General features: G+C 52.9%; 6 protein-coding genes across 6 annotated transcripts; 3 read left to right on the top strand and 3 right to left on the bottom strand.

Annotated features, from left to right (window-relative positions):
* Positions 1-598: 598 nt before the first annotated feature.
* Positions 599-1,537, bottom strand: LTS14_003297 (uncharacterized protein; the record flags this gene model as incomplete). Its single annotated transcript, XM_064836002.1, has 1 exon — positions 599-1,537. One exon carries the CDS (start codon positions 1,535-1,537, stop codon positions 599-601), a length of 939 nt encoding a protein of 312 aa, XP_064696211.1.
* Positions 1,538-2,027: 490 nt separating this feature from the next.
* LTS14_003296 (uncharacterized protein) lies at positions 2,028-2,795 on the top strand (the record flags this gene model as incomplete). Its single annotated transcript, XM_064836001.1, has 2 exons — positions 2,028-2,117; positions 2,166-2,795. 2 exons carry the CDS (start codon positions 2,028-2,030, stop codon positions 2,793-2,795), a joined length of 720 nt encoding a protein of 239 aa, XP_064696210.1.
* A 2,029-nt stretch (positions 2,796-4,824) lies between these two features.
* LTS14_003295 (uncharacterized protein) lies at positions 4,825-10,353 on the bottom strand (the record flags this gene model as incomplete). Its single annotated transcript, XM_064836000.1, has 3 exons — positions 4,825-8,299; positions 8,699-10,082; positions 10,239-10,353. 3 exons carry the CDS (start codon positions 10,351-10,353, stop codon positions 4,825-4,827), a joined length of 4,974 nt encoding a protein of 1,657 aa, XP_064696209.1.
* Positions 10,354-11,099: 746 nt separating this feature from the next.
* On the top strand, positions 11,100-11,786 carry DIC1 (Mitochondrial dicarboxylate transporter; the record flags this gene model as incomplete). Its single annotated transcript, XM_064835999.1, has 1 exon — positions 11,100-11,786. The coding sequence occupies one exon, from the start codon at positions 11,100-11,102 to the stop codon at positions 11,784-11,786; it is 687 nt and encodes a 228-aa protein (XP_064696208.1).
* Positions 11,787-12,267: 481 nt separating this feature from the next.
* On the top strand, positions 12,268-14,741 carry LTS14_003293 (uncharacterized protein; the record flags this gene model as incomplete). Its single annotated transcript, XM_064835998.1, has 3 exons — positions 12,268-12,887; positions 12,952-13,674; positions 13,739-14,741. 3 exons carry the CDS (start codon positions 12,268-12,270, stop codon positions 14,739-14,741), a joined length of 2,346 nt encoding a protein of 781 aa, XP_064696207.1.
* A 275-nt stretch (positions 14,742-15,016) lies between these two features.
* On the bottom strand, positions 15,017-17,131 carry ACS2 (acetyl-coenzyme A synthetase 2; the record flags this gene model as incomplete). The annotated part of the gene is made up of 3 exons (XM_064835997.1): positions 15,017-15,745; positions 15,796-16,987; positions 17,043-17,131. The coding sequence occupies 3 exons, from the start codon at positions 17,129-17,131 to the stop codon at positions 15,017-15,019; spliced, it is 2,010 nt and encodes a 669-aa protein (XP_064696206.1).
* Positions 17,132-17,156: the final 25 nt, after the last annotated feature.

The following is a 17,156-nucleotide window of genomic DNA, read 5'->3' as shown; positions in this document are numbered from 1 at the left end:
ATGCAGTCTGTGGCAGGTTAACCGGCGAGCAAGTAGTCGTGGTAGCCGGTAGTAAGCTGATGGATCCGCCGAGTCCCCGCAGCATCCTGAGCCAACCGGCCATCGTGAAGGATGTCCTATTGGTTCTGATATAGCAAGTGCTGGTATGCGAGCTCGTCAAAATCCCAGGGGTCAAGGCGTGCAGATTTGATCTGTCAACGTGATGCTGGAGCGCTTGGGAATAAATTCGTGAAAGACAGCGGTGTACGCTGCTGGTGAGCGAGGCTGCGAGACAATAGCGATATCGATTATGCCTGGAATGTCTGGTTTGATAACGACAAACGGATGATTGAATCGAAAGAAGTGCAGGGCAAGAAATAAACATTGCCGGCTTTGAACTTCGTTGCCGCTGCAGCGTGCCTCTGAGCACCTTCCAGCGCATGTCGTCTGAGTAGGACGCAGCCATCGTTCGCAGCTTCTCAAAAGCGGTCGAGATACGTCGCTGCTGCTCTGCGGACCTTACAAAATGCTGGGATTCGTTGGACCTACATATGAAGTATGGCAGTGCGTTGGAAAGAGACAAGGGGTCGCAGAAATGTGGACTTGCATGTTTTCTAGCTTACTCAAGCTGACTCTGGCAAGAGCCACAAGCAACCGCCATGCCACGCCACCAAGCCAACACTCCAAAGATAAAAACAACAACCATAGCGTCACTAAAGATCGTCTGTGCAATCCTCACGTATCTCCCAGCAGTCCTCACATACTGCGCGTATGGCTCAGGTACAAAGCCACTGTTCGCCACAGTTGCAAGCATCCCATTGCCGTGCAGCTGCCCTTTTTCCAAGAAGAATCGACTGCTCTGCAACAACAGCTCAGCAGAAGTGAAGATGATGAATAGTCGTGGCCCAAGACCATAGGTCGACTCGTCGCTGTAGACAGACTGTGCGCGACCAAGCTTCGTGCCGTTGAATGTACTTGTGAGGGTGATGTATATAGCGAGCGTGAAAGCAAAGACCGCGTGAACGACCCTCCATAGGTACGCGGAGCCGGTCTCCGGTGCTTTCGCTTGCTGCTGTCCGCCACCTCCCATGAGCGCTGAGAGCGCTGCAGGTATTTGTGGAGGCTGGTTTGGGTCGTTGGGGTTCTGCGCGTTGCCGCCCATCATGCCCGTCAATTGCTGCATCATGCGCACCATGGGATCCTCTTCAGCCCCGCCTTGCCCCCCCTGCCCACCCTGCTGCTGCTGCATCTGGAACGTAGCCGCCCTCAAGGGGTTGTCTTGTTGATCTGCACGGCCTTGTTGTCGTTGCGAGCTCTGCATGCCCGGTATTGAGTCGATGTCTGCTTCGTCTGGGTCTTCCACAGTCGCTGCCTTGGGTCCAGAGGCTGCTGGTCCACCGAGTGCCTCTGCTGGAGGTGCCACACCGCCATTCAGTGCTTTGATTCTGGCGAGTCTGTCCTCTCCTTCCTCAGCCACTCTTTTCTGTCGCTTCTCACGCCGCAAGCGCGCCTGCTTTTGGTTGGGCGTCTCGCCTTCGGGTTCTGCCACTTCTGCCATGATGACTGCTCAATCTTGCTGACGCTTGGATAATATGTGTTCAGTGAGCAAGTTGAAAGTCGTAGAAGTGGGAGGTGAATCTTGGTGGGATGCGCATGACGTAAAAATCGTGCCCGCCTTAGGCGGAAATTAATGCAACGAGTATGAATAAGTTGAGGCTTTCCACATCACAACCAAACCATGCCTCTGTGGTCTCGTATGCTGGGCTTGTCAGAATCGTAGGAGATTGGGCGGAACAACGATCAGGAAGCCGCCGCGGTTCGCTATGCTCTGGCTGCGAGGGACTCTCGCCACTATCACCAGCTTTTCCATTGAAGGGTCGACGAGGCCATCTACATTTTGTCTATGATCATATTCATCATTCCGTGAGATCATGCCTCGCCACGGCGGCAGTAGAGCTGGGACAGCAGGACCAAATAAACCACCATTGACACATTTCCTGTGCTTGCCACTTGTGACAAGCGCTTCCCGACCTCAGCTCGAAAGATCTATGAAGGAGTTCAAGGATGCTGTGACTAGTACTTCCCATTCTCCTGCTGGAGATGACCTGCCAAAGATCCATCCAAAAGCCATCAGACCAGTCGGTGCATTACATTGCACTCTTGGTGTCATGAGTCTCAATAGACAGGAACTGGAACAAGCGATGAAGCTACTGAAAGAGTTTGATGGCAATGCCTTGCTTCGAAGCACTGTGGGAGTAGCTTCTCCATCGGTCAGCGAAAGCCCAGTCACGCCACTCACGATCGACTTACAAGGCCTGGTCTCTATGCACGATCCGCAGAAGACATCGATCCTATATAGCGCTCCACATGACCCCACGGAGCGACTATATCCCTTCTGCTTGGCTGTTCAGAAGCTTTTCAAGGATGCGGGTTTTCTGGTCGACGATAATCGAGAGCTGACACTTCATGCCACGATCATGAATACCATCTACGCCAAAGGCCGAGCCAAGCGTCCTCCGAAGAACACTCAACGACAGCAGACGCCCGAGCCTGACCAGAGTGCAAGGGCATCCGCAGAGGCGCCAGAAGGTCCAGCGATCAACGATCGTGCTGCAGGCCATGGACCAGAAGCGGATGCACCCCTCAAGATCGACGCTACTCATTTACTTGAGCAGTACGAGGACTTCGTGTGGGCCAAGGACGTCAAGCTAGATAGAATTGCGATATGTGAGATGGGAGCTAAGAAGATCACGGATGCTGAGTTTCGGGTGGTGGATGAGGAGTACAAGGAAATGGCGAGGGTGGCTATCGGCTGAGAGGGCTGTCATAAGCGACTGGAACCAAGTCGGAACTCAGCATATCGGTTCACTAGCTTTCGGGTAGAGGCACATGGCGACGATCACCAGGTGGCATTGCCCAGAGGAGGTGTATTGCAATGCTGGATCTTGTGGTCGATGAGCGTGCTGGAGCACGTGTGATGGGGTTGTGTTGTCGATGGTAGTGAGGAGGTAGCAATGCCGTGAGCATTGAAGTACGGCGATGTCTAGAAGATAAGACTGCGAAGGCGCCACAGGTGTGGAAGACATTTCTGTAAGTATGCTGTGCTCTGAGCGAAGCGTGGAGTAATATCATCATGCGACGGGGTAGGCCAGGGTGCTAGTGAAGGATATCACGACGGCGGCGACATCACTGCCTCACGACACTGACATAAGCGGATACTTAAGGTACAGAGACACCTTCTTCTCCAAGCACGACCATGAATGGCTGTGATCAATGAAAAAGTATAATAAAGGTTCAAAAAATTGCCATGAAGGACTTTGATGCAGCACACGACCAGCTCGTCACCTGGAGGCCGTGTCGTGACAGCCGGCGTGAAGTCGTCAATCGGTGAGCGCGTCAACCCCCATAAGCTTGTCGTTTCCTCGGAATGGCTCACTTCAACTTGCAATGCGAAGAGTAGCTGCCACTAGCTAGGCACGACTGGATCTGTGGGTAAGACAGACTATTCAACAGGCCGCTGTCGGCGCTCCTAATCGATGGCTAATAAGAGGCTCTCCTGCCACTCTTACCCTCACTCCCACGCGGCTGCTTTCACAGCGGCTGCTAGACTCGTCGTACCCGGATGGTCTCTCTAGCCGGCGCCTATACCAACACCCTCGAGGCTCTTCCGAAGAAGCCCAGTCGACCGAGGATTTGAAAGTACCTAGCGATCCTTAATCGAATGTGTAGCACGCGGAATAGGGGTTGGGCAGGGAGAGGAAGTGGCACGGGCATTTTAACGTGTGCCAGAGAGTGTCGCTGACTCGTCGTATCGCTGTGAGTCGTGTACACCTTGTTGTCGAGTACCTAGAAGCTCCGGTGAGTCAGGAGCTCGTCGAGGCTCCACGAGAGGATTGTGTGTGTGCATGAACGACGTGATCCTCGGACATATCCTCACTAGATCAACTCACACAGCCGAGCGGTAGAGCACGAGGTCAAAGCCGAATGCTCTCGCATCAGGTGTGAGTGTGCGTGTTGGAGAAAGGAAGAAGGATCAAGGGCGAGGGAAGAAAAGATCTTGTACCTCATGCGACCTGGTCAGAGCTTTCTTGTGCAGCTGCGGCCTTGCGGGCATCACCTCGTCGGAGGCGGTAGTCGGAGACCCAGGGGGCTATGCTGAGCAGTCTGGGAAGGCGCGGAGCGGTAGTCACATGGAAAGGGAAAGTGCGTGAAGTGACCTTGAAGCTCAGGGCTCTGCTCAAGGTACAGCTGGATGCCAAACGCTAAGAAGCAAGATGAAGCAATGCAGCATTCCAAGGGACTCACGTAGTCTATGCGAGCTACGATGAGCATCCTTTGACTTCGTTGCTTATCAGATATGCTGTTGGATCCTCAGCGCAGCAAACCAGCCGCTGGACATACATCTGAGCACAATTACGCACGCAAGAACATGTCAGAGGGGCTCACATCAATCGCCAAGCAACAAGAGCATCTCTCGTCTTCGCCGCCGTTAAGCTAAGAGCACTGCGAGACTGCCCTTCACTACGGCTTGAATTCTCCAACGTCAACCATATGCAATCTGCGTCCGCACGGACCAAGTCACCCTTCATGAAGCTGCAGTAGTACGCACATATGCTGAACCACGATCCTGTATCAAGTTGAGAATGGTGACCATCACACATCAATATGGCGATGTCTCAGCTTGTAGTGAGGTCGATGGCGCCTGAGACAGCGTGGACTTATAATGCCCTTAGTATGGCAAAATTGGCTGGAGATTGCATGAGAATTACCATTGTACAGCAGCAGATGCACTTGTGATCTATCCACATTGCTCATGCTATGAATATACACATGCCACCGTCACCTTCACGGCGGCGTACCACCCACACTACTCTCAGCCTGCCGTACTCTTACGGCACTCTCATCCACGACGCCCTCCGCACCCGCAGGCGCAAAGCCATAACTCTTCTTCTTCTGCCTCCCACGCCTATCGCCATACTGCTCGTCGAATTTTCTAATAGCAGTCAGGGATCCCATATCCTCACTAATACTCGCACTAATCTCCTGCACAGCCTTTTCAAAGTGCTTCCCAGTCAGCGTCCTCTTCTCAGGCAGCTTAGCTTGCGGGTCAGCGATTCGAAGATCATTCTCTTCTCTTACACAGGCGAGAGCGGCGGCGACACAGAGATTCTTGAGGTCGGAGCCCGAGTAAAAGGGTGTGCGCTCTGCCAGCTTCTCGAGATTGACGCTCTCGGTATCGAGGATTTCATCCTTGAGGTGGATGCCCAGAATTGACTCGCGATCTTTAGCCACGGGTAGATCGACCAACAAACGTCGTGGCAGACGGCGGAGCACAGCATCATCGAGATCGAAGGGTCGATTCGTGGCAACCATGACGAAGACACCGCGGTCATCCATGCCATCCCACTCCCGCAAGAACTGATTGATAATCTCCCTGTGAGTATTCCTGTTTCCTGCGCTACTCCTGCTGCCAAAGATAGCATCTGCTTCGTCGATGAAGACGACACATGGCGAGAGCTTCTTAGCTAGGGAGAAGACAGCCCGAACCATCTTCTCGCCTTCACCGACGTATTTCTCGTAGATTTGAGCACCGGTGATCTCAAGGACAGTGGCTTTGCTTTCTCTCGCCACTGCCTTCGCGAGAAGAGTCTTGCCTGTGCCTGGTGGACCATAGAGCAGTAGACCTGGTAAGCGGTCATTGGCGAGGACACCGTAGCTGAAGGCTTCAGGACGCATGAGGGAGAGTGATGTCAGTGTCTTGAGAGCTTCGATCGTTTCTGTCGGCGCATGGACATCCGCGAAGCCTGTCTTGATTTTCTTTGCGTCGGCTACGCCCGTCAGGAGTTTGCCTTCATGCTGATTACATGAGCTGCGAACCTGGTCGGCTTTACTGGGACCTGATTCTTTGCTGTCGCTCTCGCCGCTTTTGCCTTTGCTACCGGGTTGCATCGACTTCGGCAGCTTGGACATGCGATCACTTGATGTCCATGTCTGCACGACTTGATCTACATTGCTAGTAAGGTGTATGGCCAGAGCCAGGTGTGCCGGCTGGATCGTGTCCGCTTTGGCGTGCGTCTCAGCAAGTCCAATAGCAGTGAGGACGAGTCGCTGGACCTGATCGAGTGTCAAGACCTTCTCGCCAAGCACGTATGTTCCACGCAAGCTCATTTGTGCTTGCGCACTTTTGCTCAGCAGATCCACCTCCTGACCAGGTCGTAGTCGCCTCAGCATGCTCTGCAAATGTCGTAGATTCATCTCCAGTATCCTGCGATACGCACCATCATCTGTCATGGTCTTCGTAGATATTGGCAGCATACTAGCTCCGAGCTTCTCGAGCTCCTCAGCTGTCGCAGAGAACAAAGGTGGGACAGTGATGGTCCGGAAGGATTGCTCATTCTGCTGCGAGGGCCGTGGCATGAAAAAGCTCGTCTGTGCCGATTCGGCAGTCGTGCCAATAATCATCACACTTTCTCCGCGTCTTCGTCGTTTCTCCACGACCTGGACCAATGCCTTTATGATATCTGGACCGGATCCTGACCGCGACGAGTTCTGCAGCTCTTTGAGGTCACGAACGTGTATGATCGTCTTGCGATTGGCAGTCTCGTCGGGGAACGGGATTAAGGGTGATGCTGTCTGCTCACTCTGCATCTTGATACTTGAGCTTCCAGCCTGCTCATTGATGCCAAGCCAGCTTGCCATGGCGCGCGCTAAACCCAGCTGGACGGCTTTACTCTTTTCGTCTGGACTATGAGTAGCTTGCACCGCTGAGCCATCGCCTCGTTTCTGCTTGCCAGCATCAATCAGCCCATCCAGCAAAGCCCTTAGACGAGCATCGTCAAATCCGGCAGACTCTTTCGGACCCTCGCCAAACACGAAGCCAGGAGGCATACCATCGGATGATCCTCCGTTCACGAGTTGCGACTTGCCAATATGTACGTGAGCAATGCCCACGCCGGACAACATCTTTCCAAGCTGTCCACGTCGCTCGCTTAGCGCTTTACGTAAATCAGATATATTTCTGAAACTGGGTGGAGTACTGCCACGATCCTCCTCAGCGTCCTCGTCTTCATCAAGCTCTTCTTCATCCTCATCCATATCGAACTCGTCTTCGTCTTCTTCGGTACTTTTAAAAGGCATGAACGGCTTTTCCCTCACACTGCTCCCAACGTATCCGTTAAAAACGTCGTAGCCTAACGTGGCGAGAGAGCCAGGAGAGTCCTGTCCAGAACCCACGTATTCACCAGCCAGCTCCTCAAAGTCGTTAGCATCAAGTCTGACCACATCCACTCCAATTGTCTGCGCCAGATCACGCACGAACATGTCCATCTGGTCGTGCGAGTCGCCATCTGGACAGTGTAATGCAAGATCAACTCGTGACGAGGCGTATGAGGCTGCATGCTGAGCTTGTTGACCCATCGACAAAGCCGCTCGCGCTGCGGTCTCCGCCTCTAGCATGACCCACGAGAAAGGTGGACAGGACTCTATGGTACTAGCCTTGAGGATGTTGTACCCAATGCGAGGTGGCGTGTCCGCACCTTCGGTTGACTGCCCGCCGAACTTCTGGTTGAAGAAGCCGTCTGACACGCCAATGTTCGGTGTCTTTTTGATTGGGCGCTTCTTCTCTTTACCACCAGTCTTCAACTCAGTAGAGCCTACAGTCGGCGCTTCAGACTTCGAACCCTTCCCACGTTCGATGCCCTCACGTCGCAGGATCTCCTCTTGTGTCTCTCGTGGCAAAGAAATAAGCAGCTCGCCCAAAGCCTCTTGATCGATCTCATGTGGCTTTTTAGCTCGTAGAACCTGCATCTGATGTATCAGAACCTCTTCTCGTAGCTTGTCTGGCAGACCGCTGACTTCATCTTTCTTTGTTTCCAAACAGGAAATGTCGATGAGCTTGCCACGAATCGTTGTGAACGACCGTCCCTCAACGGGCTTGTAGTACGGCATCGTGAATAGTGTATGCCCTGACCCAGCATCAACACATCGCAACACCTCCTTTCCTTCCCGGCCTTTGCTTTGTGCTACTTCGTCTTTCTCCAGGAAGACATTGTGCTTGAGAAACCAGCTGGGTATAGGCGGAGGTTTGGGCACATCAACAACACCGTTCTTCCTGTCCCTCAACTTCCTCATTGACAAGCGCCCGGTTCTCCGTCCATCACCATTGCTCTTGGCCGCCTCCTCGGTTGGTGCTGGTGCTGTCGTCGCCGCATCGTCCTGGTCATGTGCCGGTGTGGAAGCCTTGCGCTGCTGCTCGATCCAAGCATCATGATCCGTTCCAGTATTGGGTGGTCGTGCATCGTTGCCCTCTCGCCTCCGGGCACTGTTATTGAAACATCTGGCATGTGACACAGGCGTCAACGGTGATGGTGTCGTCTGTCGAGGGACAGAAGGCTGCCGGACTCGACTGCAGCTACTAGCTCGACGATGAGAAGCCAAGCGAGCGCTTTGACGGGCGAGCGAACGCATTCGAAAGATGTTATATGACTCGGTAGTGTCTGCTTGCGCCAGCTCACAAATGTTCTGAAGCCCTGCATTGAGCTTCCGCGTCAGGCTCGGAAGTGAGGTCTAAACGCCGAAAATGACACGGTCACGTGCGGCCGAGCGAAGAGAGATGAGTATGATACACAATGCTACAGATATATGCCACATCTATGTAGAGCAAAGAGTTTCGAACCACTTCCTCTGGCCATTTGCGACTTCCTACTCGAAGTCACCTCACCTGATCTCCACACCAAACTTCTCGATCAACTCCCTACAAACCCTCTCATGCATCCCGTTAACCTCCTCAGTCGTCATCGTCCTCTCCAGACTTCTATACTCAATCCTATAACAAAGACTCCTCCGCTTCTTCTTCGGATGCACAAAGTCATCAATCAACCTCACATCCTCCACCCCATCACCAGCAATATTCCTCACGATTTCCATAAGATCATTCTCGTGAAACACCGGCTCTGTGGTCCTTGAAGCCTCGTTTCGCTGCCCACCCGCAGAGCTAGGAGCCGAAGACGTCGATGCAGGAGTCTCAGCGACAATAGGTTCGTCGGCGGTGGCAGGAAGCCAGAACGCCACATCTCGCGGAGCAGCAGGGTGTTTGCTGAAAGGCTGGAATCGCCTAATCGCCTCCTTCTCATTGAACTGCCGCAGGAACCTAGAGTCCTTACTCCAGAAAAGCCGAATATCAGGAATCCCGAACAACAACATAGCAATCCTCTCCAACCCAATCCCGAACGCCCAGCCTATCCGATCAGCCTGATTCGCTCGGATGAGTAGTGGCTGATCTATGACTCCGCATCCCAAGACTTCGAGCCAGTCGCCTCGCCACCAGACTTCCATCTCCCACGAGGGGGACGTATGCGGGAAGAAAGCTTCCACCCAACGGACTTTCAGAGGTTCTTTTTCGCTTTCTGAGTCCTGCCCGGCGGCTGCCAAAGCTTTGTCTGCTGCGGAGAAAATTGTGACGACCATGTCTTCCAGACTTCGTTTCAGGTGTGCAGCTACGATTTCTGCTTCGGCCGGAAAGTGATACTGCTCCTGCAAAGGATTGCGTTCGGGATGAAAAGGTGGATTAGGGTCCTCAACCACTAGATCGTGCTTTGGTAGCTTGTCGAAACTTTCCTTGATTGCAGCTGTGCAAGCTTCGCGAGAAGCGTACTTGCTTCGATCCCAAGTCAAAGCACCTTCCATCTGATGAAAGATAGGGTAGTGACTTCGATCTACCGCATCACGACGGTAGACATCTGCTGACAGGGTCCACCCATCGCTCGCATTCTCTCGGAAGACATCGACTTCGTGCGCCGAGGTGTGAGTCCGTAGTAATGTGCCCTTGCTGATGTAGTAAGTATCTGTTCTGCTGCGGCCTGGGTGATCGGGGGCGAAGCCTAGGGAGTCGAAATTTTGGTTCACTGTTACTACCCCTGGGAGGGTGTTATGGTTCTTGAATTTGTGAAAACGGGACTCGATCAGTTCTCTGGTAATGGACAGTGGATGGTTGGGCTCGACGTGCAAGGCTCGGCCGTACTGTGAGAGGATTGATTGAGGTACGTTGGTCCATGCATCGGTCGGGTAGTTTTTGCCAGCGATAGTCAATTTCGATGACGAGGCATCTGATCGAGTGGTCAGTGAAATATATCACCCTCTAAATCGCCAACGAGGATGTCAAACTTGGCACAAGAATGCAGTATATCGGCATGAATGGTATTGTACCTTCCTCGCAGACACTTCACTACAGCTTGTGTACGACCACTTCGGAATCAACATACCTTGTGAGTAATTGTAGCGTGCTGTCCTGATCACAATGGCCGAACGTACCAGCGATCGTAAAGCTGAGGGTAGAGTCCAGAACGAAGCTCCGGCGGAGCAGACGGGCTTCACCATCATGCGTGCCTTCCTGATCTGTCCTTAATTCCGTTTCGGCTGGCTAAGACTCCTCTACACTATTCCCAATAGCTAGCCATTGGCCATGCGATGCCGATACAAGACGAGGGTCATATCTTGCTCTCTTCCTCGTGGCCATGAACAGGGATGCTCTTCCGTACCGTCACCGTGCACCCCCGAAGCACGCCGAAGCTCCGTCTCAGGAACGCGGCGCCAGAATTATATCCGGCACTTCTGACCTTACTGTGCTCTTCACGAACACTCACACCTCTCAACTTTACGACCTATTACTTCGGGCGCTGGTAGTGTTAGTGGTATAGTATTGCTCGTCGAAGCAATGCTGCAGAAAAGCACTGGGACATGACGACGACTGCCAAGGAAACGAAGAAGAGCAACGATGTCCAACATGGCCCTATTCACTACCCATTGTGGTTTGGTGGGAGTGCGAGTTGCTTCGCAGCCTGTCTGACGCACCCGTTGGATTTATGTGAGTGCCCTGGCCTGTACGCGGAGAGCTTGCGTGGAAGCTGACGCTGTGTAGTAAAAGTATCTTGACCTGCAAACGCGAATGCGATCGGATAGCCACTTACACAGAACGATAGGTTCGACTACAGACCCAGCCACATGGTGAACAGAGGACTCTATGGCAGATGGTACAGCATGTAGCGAAGGCAGACGGCGTACCTGGCTTCTACCGCGGTGTTAGTACCACGACGCAAAGTAAGCCTTGACACAAACATTGACAAATGGCACAGCTCTCCGCCTCGATTCTCCGCCAAATCACCTACAGTACAACCCGCTTCGGCGTCTACGAGGAGCTGAAAGAAGTCTTCTCCAGCGGCGTCCAATCGCCCTCCTTCCCAGCCCTGATAGCCATGGCCTCGACCTCCGGCTTCCTGGGCGGTATTGCCGGCAATCCAGCCGATATTCTGAACGTACGGATGCAGAACGATGCTTCACTCCCCGCAGCAGAAAGAAGGAATTACAAGCACGCTATAGACGGTCTCATACGCATGGTGAAGGAAGAAGGCTTCGGCAGCTTGTTCAGGGGAGTATGGCCAAACAGCACCCGAGCAGTCCTGATGACGGCCTCACAACTAGCCAGCTACGATATCTTCAAGAAGGAACTCTTGCAGAGAACGAACATGGGCGATAACCTCACCACTCACTTCTCTGCATCGTTCATGGCAGGCTTCGTCGCAACGACCGTCTGCAGCCCGGTGGATGTGATCAAAACTCGAGTCATGAGCGCAAAGACGCACGAGAGCTTGTTTGAGCTCCTGGCGAGGATCACGAGGAACGAGGGCTTCGGGTGGATGTTCAAGGGCTGGGTGCCGAGTTTTGTGCGTCTAGGACCACATACTATCTTCACTTTTATGTTCCTCGAGCAGCACAAGAAGATATGGAGGCAGTATCACGGATATGATGATTGAGACTTTTTCCTGTAGATTCTCAATGGATACAAAGAGATGCATGCGCCGGTGCAATAGATATATAGATGCACGGGTGGCTCGATCTGGGCTGAGCGAGGCGTTTTGAGGTGGGATGTGCTTCCTCTGAGCTCTTGTACATACTGCACATATTCTGTACATCAGACCCGGTATATTACCATTAGCAGTCATCTTGTCCTTCTATCTACCTTTACAGTCTCATGAACTCTTTCTTTGGAATTGTTCCGTCTCCTTCCGTGTCTGCGCCCAATCACGCTCTGACGCAGCCCACGTTGCCAGACTAGAATTGAAGCCATAGACAAGTTTGCAGACGAACAAGCCTCGACCGTCCGCAGGAACATCATGCACACGAGGCTTGCTCGGAGCCGCTATCGACGTCACGATACGAGGTAGGTAAATACTCTTTCTTTGTTGAAGATCTATTGTCTAGCAGTGCAACTCTGGTACTGCCATCCATATCACGATGCGCTTCTCACTCGCCACCATCGGCTTCCTTGCAGTAGGCGTAGTCAATGCAGCACAGAATCTATCCACGGCAGGTGTAGAAGCTCTTGTACAACGAAGATTACCGAACAATGTCAACGACTTCGTCTTCACCTTGAACAGTCCACCCTCAGGCTACGCCGCCACCGGCAACACGACGGACAAAGCAAACGACGAGTACTCTGTCTCCAACGGCCACAACGGCACCATCAATATCGCAGGTAACTCTCCCATCGCCCTAGCAAGTGGTCTTCGCTGGTACATGACCAACTACATCCGCGTCGACATCTACTGGTTCATCGGCTCACGCCTCCATCTCGCTCCTCAGATCCTGCCGAAGGTCAATGCAACATATCAAGGCTCTTCTATCGTACCATGGCGATACCACTTCAATACCGTGACTTTCAGCTATACCGCTGCTTTCTGGTCCTGGGAAGACTGGGAACTGGAGTTGGATTGGTTGGCGCTGAGGGGCGTGAATTTGCCTTTGGCTTGGGTAGGGTATGAGAAGGTTTTGATCGAGGTTTTGCTTGAGGCAGGCTTTACGCAGAGTGATGTGGCGACTTGTTTGTCTGGACCTGCTTTCCAGTCTTGGAACCGGTAAGAGAAAGGGCTGCACCGGTCAGTGGTGATCGCGCCGTAGTACTGACATGCTCCATCATAGCTTCGGCAACATCCAAGGCTCATGGGGTGGTGATCTTCCAATGCAGTGGGTCGACTCTCAATACGCCTTACAGAAACAGATCGTAAGTCGTATGGTCGAGCTGGGCATGACGCCAGTCCTGCCAGCTTTCACAGGGTTCGTGCCCTACCAGGTCGGCAAGCATTATCCCAATGCATCATTCGTCAACGGTAGCCAGTGGAACGCTTTCCCAGCTCAGTATACCAACGTCACGTTCTTGGAACCATTCGATCCATTGTTCACGACACTGCAGAAGAGTTTCATCAGCAAACAGGCAGCGGCCTACGGCAATGTGTCAAGCATTTACACTCTCGACCAATACAACGAGAACAACCCATACTCGGGCGACCTGACTTATCTCCAAAACGTAACAAGCAATACGATCGCGAGCTTGAAAATCGCAGATCCAAATGCAGTATGGATGCTCCAGGGATGGCTGTTTTATAGCTCCGCTACATTCTGGACCAATGACCGTATCAAGGCATACCTGGGTGGTGTGAAGAATAGCGATATGATTGTCCTCGATCTCTTTTCCGAATCCCAGCCGCAGTGGCAGCGCACGAACTCTTATTATGGCAAGCCGTGGATCTGGTGCGAGTTGCACGATTATGGTGGGAACATGGGCTTGTATGGGCAGGTGGAGAATGTGACCGTCAACCCGATCCAAGCTCTCGCGAACACCAGCTCGACTATGATTGGTATGGGGTTGACTATGGAATAAGTGGCTGCGTATATCTCATGGGTGATAGACTGCTAACGACCATTGCAGAGGCCAGGAGGGTAATGAGATTATGTACGACATCCTTCTCGATCAAGCATGGTCAAAGCACCCACTCAATTCCGACACATACTTCCACGATTGGGTCACTTCTCGGTACCACGGCGCTGCTTCTCTTCCGGTCGGTCTGTATAAAGCATGGGAGACGATGCGCTCGACGGTCTATAACAACACCCAGATCGACATTGCCAATGCTGTGACCAAGAGCATTTTTGAGCTTGCGCCTAATACGACAGGTTTGCTGAACCGTACAGGCCATCACCCAACAACTATCCAGTACAATACTACTGTGCTTATTGCAGCATGGAAAGACTTTTACGGTGCAGCTTTGCAGGAGCCGAGTCTGTGGGACAACACGGCCTACACGTTCGACTTGACAGACATCACTCGCCAGGTATTAGCTAACGCCTTCTATCCTGTGTACATCAGCTTCGTCGCAGCAGCGAACAACACGAACAATGCAACCTACTCAAGGACCACCGCAATCAATGTGGGGGCACAGATGATCTCGCTACTGTCAGACATCGATAGTGTCCTCGCAGCTAGCGGTCACCCATCGTTCACCTTGGCCAACTGGATCGCCTCAGCTCGCGCCTGGGCATCGTCGACGTCTAATCTACCAGATACAACGACCACCAGTTCGACCATCTCGCAAACAGCAGCCTTCTACGAGTATAATGCCCGCAACCAAATCACACTCTGGGGTCCCACGGGCCAAATTAGCGACTACGCATCAAAGCAATGGGCAGGACTAATAAGTTCGTATTATGTCCCGAGATGGGAGATGTTTGTCGACTATACATTGAACAGTTCTACGGCGGCCAACGGAGCGAATGCGGCGCTCGCTAAGAGCTTGTTGGCTTTCGAAGAAAACTGGCAGACGCAAGTCTGGGGTGAGAGTGAAGAGGAGAGCTACGTGGTTCCAGAGGCGGCAAGATTGACTAGTGAGATCGCAAGAGTTGTAGGTTGTTGGCCCAATGTTTTTGGACGGTAAAGTGTGGTGTAGAAATTGATATAGAAGGAATACACGATCTCTCCTGAGCTGGCTTACCTGTACCCAGTCGAATCGTTGTGCGTTGCGCATGGACCGAGAGAAGGGCGTATGTATGTTACGAAAGCACCTGAATAATTGTAGGACGTACATCGCTCGATTTTGCTTGGAATGTTTTGCATTGAGACCATTTTCGCGACTATAGCCAATAGCTAAACACACCATGGTATCCAACACACCAGTACGTATTTGCAATCAATCGTTCAGCGTCTCGACGCTCACTTCTTCTTCGAGTCATGCACTGTCTGGATGATCGTGTCAACCACGCTAGGATCCGACAAAGTCGAAGTATCACCAAGCTGATCCTCCTCGCCTGCCAAGATTTTTCGCAAGATGCGTCGCATGATCTTGCCAGATCGTGTCTTGGGCAGGTCAGGAACAGTGTAGATGGCCTTGGGTGCTGCGAAAGGACCAATGCTCTTTCGAACTTGCAGGATCAGGTCTTTCCGGAGTGCGTCGTTGATCTCATTGCCATCCTTAATGCTAACGAAAGCATTGACTGCTTGCCCAGTAAGCTCGTCGTTGATGCCAACCACAGCCGCTTCGCCGACAGCATGATGCTCGATGAGCGCAGCCTCGATCTCGGCTGTCGACAGCCTGTGGCCGGACACGTTGACAACATCATCCACACGTCCGCGGATCCAGTAATAGCCCTCGTGATCTCTTGCCGCGCCATCGCCAGTGAAGTAGTAGCCCTTGTACACGTTGAGGTAGGTGTCCATATATCTCTTGTGCGCACCCCAAACTGTGCGGGCCATCGATGGCCAAGCTTGCTTGAAAGCAAGCACACCTTCAACATCGTTACCGTGGATTTCTTCGCCAGACACTGGGTCAATGATCGCAGGCTCGATGCCGAAGAATGGGAGGGAAGCTGAACCAGGCTTGGTAGGTGTGACACCACCGAGAGGTGTAATCACGTGTGAGCCGGTCTCGGTTTGCCAGTATGTCTGGTACATGTTAGTTCGTCCTCGGTACTCATGGTTGTAAGACTACTCACATCGATAACATGTGCCTCCTCCTTGCCAACAATGTCAAAGTACCACTTCCATACCTCAGCTGCAATTGGCTCACCGACCGAGCCCAGCACTCGCAAGTTCTTCATCTGTGCCTTGACATGGTGGTCACCCGCACGCTTCAGCAGTCTGAGCGCAGTCGGGGCAACGTAGAACTGTGTGACGTCGTGCTTCTCGCAAACATCCCAGTATCTGCTGAAGTTGGGGTATGCTGGGGTACCCTCAAATACGACAGTGGCAACACCGAGCAAGAGAGGTGCGTATACAACGTATGTGTGACCGGTAATCCAGCCCACGTCGCCACCACAGAAGAATCGATCGGTGTCGTGGATGTCGAAAACGTATTTGCCAGTAGCCGCGGCTCCGAGCAAGTAGCCAGCAGTGGTGTGCATAACACCCTTTGGCTTGCCGGTAGATCCAGAAGTATACAGCAAGAAGAGCGGGTCCTCTGAACTCATGCTCTCGGGGGCATAGTATGCTGGCCACTTCTCAGTCTCCTCAGACCACCACAAATCCCTGCCCTTGGTCCATGGTACCTCAGCACCAGTCCGCTTGTAAACCAAGCAATGCGAGACGTCGGGACATTGCCTGAGAGCATCGTCCACAATCTTCTTTGTGCCAATGACCTTGCCACCACGCTTACCCTCGTCGGTGGTGATCACGACTTTGGACTTAGCATCAATGATGCGGTCGCGGAGCGAATCAGCGGAGAAGCCGGCAAACACCACGGAGTGGACAGCTCCAATACGTGTGCAAGCAAGGAATGCTACAAGTGCCTCTGGAATCATAGGCATGTAAAGAGCGACAGTGTCACCCTTCTTGACACCCATCTCCTTGAGCACCCAGGACAGCTTAGAGACTTCTCGGAGGAGCTCTCCGTATGTGATAGTGCGGCCCTCGCCAACCTCATCAGCCTCGTAGATGATGGCCGGCTTGTTCGGGTCCTTGGCGGCGTGCCTATCAACACAGTTGTATGAAGCATTGAGCTTGCCCTCCAGGAACCAAGCATTGTCGCCGCCAGCCAGAGATCCAGTGTGGACAGTCTGGAAGTCGCGCTCCCAGGTGAGGAGGTCACGAGCCATCTTGCCCCAGAACTTGTTTGGATCGCTAATAGACTCCTTGTACATCTCCTTGTAGTGATCGAGCGAGTCCAAATGTGGCTTTTTCGGGTGCTTCCTGGGGTGGTGTCAGTAGCTCGTTCGCTCACGTCCTGACGACGTCTTTCACTCACTTGTGGAAGGCCTTGGGCACATGGAAGGTATCAACCTCGTGCGCTTCAGGCACCGCGCCTTTCGGCGGCTGGGTCTCTCCCTCAGACATTGTGGGCACTGTCTGCTCGCGTGAT

Source organism: Recurvomyces mirabilis, assembly GCF_035927965.1.
Source record: "Recurvomyces mirabilis strain CCFEE 5264 chromosome Unknown scaffold_7, whole genome shotgun sequence".
NCBI classification, from domain to species: domain Eukaryota; kingdom Fungi; phylum Ascomycota; class Dothideomycetes; order Mycosphaerellales; family Teratosphaeriaceae; genus Recurvomyces; species Recurvomyces mirabilis.
The sequence above is the reverse complement of the archived record's forward strand: the minus strand, read 5'-3'. Positions and strand labels throughout refer to the sequence as shown.